Genomic DNA, 5,601 nt, shown 5'->3' on the forward strand with positions numbered 1-5,601 from the left:
AGATGGGGGAGGCCCTGGGGAGGCAGAAGGAGCTCCTGGACCATGGCAAACATCCCCTCCCTTGGGCCCATGGCCACCCCCAGGGCCATCGCTTGGGCAACGTCCCCATGGCCACATCCGTTGAGATTAAACGTGCCGGATGCCAGCCAGTAACGGTCATCTGATAACACCTCCCCTTGAGAAGGAAGGACTGGCCACCCGGCTTGTGCAAGGGGGCTTGCGACATGTAAACCGCCCAAAACGACAGGTTTCCACCCCAAAACCCCTCAGTTCTACGGCTGGTTGCTTTTTGAAGGCATCTCTTGGACGTTGCTGTGTGTCCTTGGTGCAGCTTGCCATGGCCATCTACAAGGTGAAGGTGGCCACGGGTGACATGCTCGAAGCTGGGACCAGCAACTCCATCTCCATCACCTTGGTGGGCAGCCGTGGCGAGAGCCGCCGGACGACCATGAACTACTTGTTCCTGCCAGGGATGGTGAGTGTGGGGACAGGGACACAAGTGGTGGCACGGGCTGTTCTGGTTTTGGCTGGAGAGAGTAGGAAAAGGGCTGGGTCTTCTGCAAGGGTTGGGGGGCTGGAGGAAAGCTGTTCTGGGGGGCTGGAGGAAGAGAATCTTTGGGGCAAGCTCTGAAACCTGGTGGGGAATGCCCGTATCCCCTGGCGCCACACCAGGGCATCTGCCCTCCCGCCACAAGCCATCCCACCCCACCAGGAGAAGGACCTGACCGTGCGCTGCGAGCAGGACTTGGGTCCCATCGTCCTCATCCGCTTGCACAAGTGGCGGCTTTTCTTGGAGGACGCCTGGTTCTGCAAGGATGTCCGTGTGACAGCCTCTGACGGCACCCTCTACCGCTTCCCCTGCTACCAGTGGCTGGAGGGGATCACCACAGTGGAGGTCCGGGAGGGCTCCGGTAGGACCCATGCCACCTCCATGCTCCTCTGCTGGCCAGAGGATCCGATCTTGACCCCTCCTCCTTTCCAGGGAAGAAGCTGGTGGACGATGAGCTGGAGATCCTCAGGGAGCATCGGCGACAGGAGCTGAAGGCACGGCAGGAGGCTTACCAGTGAGAGCAGGGACATAGGGATGGAGGGCTACCAGGGTTGCCTGGCCAGCGGTGATGCTGATGTGTGTCCCCCTGTCCCACCTTGCAGGTGGAAGACCTTCGCTGAGGGTTGGCCCCGTTGCCTCAATGTGGGCTCCATCGTCGAGCTGGACTCCAATGTTGCATTCTCCTGTGCGAGGGCAATCAACTTCAAGGGTGTTCTCATCTTCCAGTAAGCAATTCCCCAAGGTTGGGGGGGACCTGGGTGATGGGAGCGAGGAGCATTGCCAGTGCCACCCTGTCCCAAGAGGCTGGTGGGGGATGGTGAGTGCTGAGGTCCACCTCTGTCCCGTAGAGGGGCCTCCCACCTTCTGACAGGGTTCCTGTTGAGACACACCTCCTGGAAGAGCCTGGATGAGATGCGCAGCATCTTCTCCCGGACACAGGGCAGGGAGATCGGTGGGTGCCTTGTGTGTCCTCCCCTGCCATCCAGGGCTTCCCAAGAAGTCCCTGGCTTGATGTGGAGGGTGGGCAGTTGGGTGCTGATGTCTGGTGACCCCCTCAGTCCCCGAGTATGTGGCCAGGCACTGGCGAGAAGATGACTTCTTCGGTTACCAGTTCCTCAATGGCAACAACCCCATCATCATCCGGCAATGCACGGCACTGCCGACCAAATTCCCGGTGACACCGGAGATGGTGGCCGGCTCTTTGGGTGGTGGCACCAACCTGGCCAAGGAGTTGCAAGAGGGTCGGATCTTCATCGTGGACTATGAGGTGCTGGAGGACATCCCAGCCGGCACCATCCACGGGCGCCAGCAGCATGTGGCGGCACCGCTCTGCCTGCTGCACCAGGGCGCCGACGGGCTCCTACGCCCCATCGCCATCCAGGTAGGGATATCCCACCCCAAACCAGTGCACAACCCTGCCCTGGTGGCGGTGGAGATGGTCCCACCATGTGGTTGTGTCCCACAGCTCAGCCAAACGCCGGGACCCACCAGCCCCATCTTCTTACCGAGCGATGCCGAGTGGGACTGGCTGTTGGCCAAGACCTGGGTGCGCAACGCTGACTTCTACAGCCACCAGCTCCTCACCCACCTCTTGAGGACCCACCTCTTTGCAGAGGTCTTCGCCATCGCCACCCTACGCCAACTGCCCACCTGCCACCCCCTCTTCAAGGTAATGTCCCACCTCAGGACCACCCACTGCCCCCCACCCATCTGACCCCACCCAACACCCCCCCAGCTCCTTGGGAGGTCCCTGGTCATCTCCAAGCTCTTGGTTCCCACCACCAGCTCCTCATCCCCCACTTCCTCTTCACGTTGCACATCAACACGTTGGCCCGGAGCGTCCTCATCAACCCTGGTGGTGTTATCGACAAGGTGAGTCACAGGGACTGGGAGCACTGCGGTCTGCTGGGAACACTGGGAGGCACTGTGGTGTACTGGGAGCACTGAGGGGCACAGGGTATACTGGGAGCACTGGTGCACTGGTAGATCTTGGGGGCACTGGGGTATACTGGGAGCACTGGGGGGGTACCTGGAGTACTGGTGCTCTCGGAGCACTTGGAGGCACTGGAGTATACTGGGAGTCCCGCAGGGGCACAGTGGGCTCTGGGCGACACTAGAGAGCACAGGGCATGGGGGGATGGGGAGCATGAGCAGTGGGGTATACTGGGAATACTGGGAGGCACTGTGGGGGCACTAGCAAGCATGGGCTGGGGTGTAATGGGAGCACTTGAGGGGGTATACTGGAGGCACTGGGGAGCACTAGGGTGTACTGAGAGAACTGGGGGCAGAGAGGGCCCTGGGGGACACTAGAGAGCATGGAGGGGCTGGGGAGCACTAGGGAGAGTGTGGTATACTGGGAGCACTGGGAGGTACTGCTGGGGTACTTGCAGTACTGGTGCTCTGGGAGGACTTGGGGGTACTGGGGTATACTGGGAGCACTGGGGGACACTAGAGAGCATGGGATAGGGGACACTAGAGAGCACAGGGATGGGCTGGGGAGCACTGGGGGCACTGGGCTTTACTGGGAGCACTGGAGTAACTGGGGGCTGGAGGGGAGGGCATGGTGCCCCCTGCCCTGAGAACCCATGGGTGCCCCCTCCCCACCAGGCCTCGGGGGTCACCCATGAAGGGCTGCTGCTGGTCGTCCAGCGGGGCTTGGAGAAGGTCACCTACACCTCCCTCTGCCTCCCCGATGACATCCGCCACCGCGGCATGGCCCACCTCCCCAACTACCACTACCGGGATGACGGGATGAGCCTCTGGAAAGCCATCGAGAGGTGGGACAAGGGGTTGGGTGACCACTGGCAGTGATCCCATGGGTGCTCCATGACCTCATGGTCACCTCATCTGCTGGTAGTTTCGTCTCCGGCATCGTGGCTTTCTACTACGGGGACGACGCAGCGGTGAGTGGGGACACCGAGCTGCAGGCATGGGTGATGGACATCTTCACCAACGGCTTCTTGGGCAGGACCTCCTCAGGTACCGTGTCTCCAACTCCCATGGGTGCCGTGGGGCGGTGGGGGGAACAAGGACATGTCCCTGATGCTCTTCGGTGTCCCTCCACCCCTAGGTATCCCCTGCTCGCTGCGGACGGTGGCGCAGCTCAGCAAGTTCCTCACCATGGTGGTGTTCACCTGCTCAGCCCAGCACGCAGCCGTCAACAACGGGCAGGTGGGACAGGGGACCTCTGACCCCCCTGCACCCAAAAGATGTCCCCATCCCCCGCTGGAGAGATGTTCCCCTCCACCCCCTCTGTGTGCAGGAGGGACGTCCCCGTCCTGAGCCAGGGGAGATGCCCATGTCCCACCTCTCTTCATGCTGGAGGGATGTCCCCATCCATCCCCTCTCCATGCCAGAGGGACATCCCCACCCCACCTCAGGAGAATGTCCCCATCCAACCTGTCCCCATCCAACCTGTCCCCATGCCGAGGGACACCCCCATCCATCTCCTCTCCATGCTGGAGGGACTTCCCAAGCCCACCGCAGGAGAATGTCCCCATCCAAGCCACCCAAATGCGAGAGGGAGGGCCTGTGCTGACAGTGGCCTCTCAACCCGCAGTATGACCTGGGCGCCTTCCTCCCCAACGCCCCGTCCTCCATGCGTCACCCGCCACCGGCGGCGAAGGGCAAGGCCTTCCTCCAACACTTCCTTGACACGGTCCCTGAGGTGGACACCACTGCCAACATCCTGGTGGCCCTCATCCTCCTCAGTTCCCGCCTCAGTGATGGGGTGAGTCTGGCCCCCGCCATCACCATGCCCTCCCCCAAAATGGTGGCTGTGTGGGGCTGAGGAACCCCAAGAGGTGCTCCATGAGGGCATGGGTGCAGGCTACTCAAGCCCAGGCTGGTGGCCACCATCACTCTACAACTACCAGGGTGCCCGGACACCGCCACCCTCCCCGCCAAGGTGGCTTGAGACACTTCAGCCAAGCGGTTGAACCTGATGGGCCCCTCATCCCTGTGTCCCCCAGAGGCTCCTGGGACAGTACCCGGAGGAGCGGTTCACAGAGGCGGAACCCCGGCGGCTCATCAGGATCTTCCAAGGGCAGCTGCAGGAGATCCGGGACCACATCGAGGAGCGGAACCACTGGGCCAAGCTGAGATACAACTACATGAACCCACTGGAGATCGAGAACAGCATCTCCATCTGAGGGCCCTCGCACCTCTCCCAGCGCCCGCCCCCAGCGCCCCCCACCCTGCTCCTCCCCCCCAGCCCTGCAAGAAATTCCAGCTGTCTATCAAACCCTCTGCTTGGGGGGCACACGCCCTAAAAACCTGGGACCCTCCCAACCTCATGGACAGCCCCCCCCCCCAAAGGGGGAGCTGGAGGGGGGAACTGGGAGACCTGATGGGGTGCCCAGTGCTCCTGGTGCCCCCCAGTGCTCCCAGTGCCCCTCAGTGCTCCCCATTCCCACAGTGCTCCCAGTGCCCCTCAGTGCTCCCAGTGCCCCTCAGTGCTCCCCATTCCCCCAGTGGTCCCAGTGCCCCCCAGCGCTCCCAGTGCCCCTCCAGGGCCCCTCGTGCCCCCCATTGCCCCGGTGCCGTCCAGCGCTCCCCAGTTCTCCCCAGTGTTCCCAGTGCCCTCGTGTCCCAAGCATTCGCAGTGACTCCCAAGTCCTCCCTAGTGCTCCCAGTGCCCCCTCAGCACTGCACAGTGTGCCCAGTGCTCCCAGTGCCCCACACTGCTCCGCAGTCTCTCCGGTGCTCCCAGTTCTCCCCAGTCCCCCGCCAGCATGCCCAGTGCCCCTCGGCGCTCCCAGAGAATCCCGGGCATGTTCTCCGCACTCCTGGAGGTGCTCTTGGGACACTCTCCTAAGGCAGCTGCGCCGCGAGCGCCGGGGCTGGAGGGGCAGCACCCGCCCGGGGAGCTCCCCAGGACCGTCGAGCCTCGGGGGCAGACCCTGAGTGGGGAGACAGGAGGGGACGGAGGGTCTCCAGGGCGGCCAGTGGGGAGCTGGGCAGGGGCACAGCCAGGGCAGCTGCCCCAGGCCGGCCAAAGGGATATTCCGTACCACACCACGTCACGCTCGGCGTATAAGCTGGGGGAAGAA

The 5,601-nt window shown here is 63.0% G+C and overlaps 1 protein-coding gene across 1 annotated transcript; it reads left to right on the forward strand.

The window, feature by feature from the left end:
• Nucleotides 1–337: 337 nt before the first annotated feature.
• Nucleotides 338–4,251, forward strand: LOC309414622 (arachidonate 12-lipoxygenase, 12R-type-like; the record flags this gene model as incomplete). Its single annotated transcript, XM_082011979.1, has 11 exons — nucleotides 338–475; nucleotides 713–911; nucleotides 983–1,064; nucleotides 1,153–1,275; nucleotides 1,399–1,502; nucleotides 1,609–1,931; nucleotides 2,016–2,219; nucleotides 2,336–2,422; nucleotides 3,158–3,327; nucleotides 3,408–3,529; nucleotides 3,621–4,251. The coding sequence occupies 11 exons, from the start codon at nucleotides 338–340 to the stop codon at nucleotides 3,830–3,832; spliced, it is 1,764 nt and encodes a 587-aa protein (XP_081868105.1). The 3' UTR covers nucleotides 3,833–4,251.
• Nucleotides 4,252–5,601: the final 1,350 nt, after the last annotated feature.

This window comes from Phaethon aethereus, assembly GCF_964289735.1.
Source record: "Phaethon aethereus genome assembly, chromosome: 30".
Lineage (NCBI taxonomy): Eukaryota > Metazoa > Chordata > Aves > Phaethontiformes > Phaethontidae > Phaethon > Phaethon aethereus.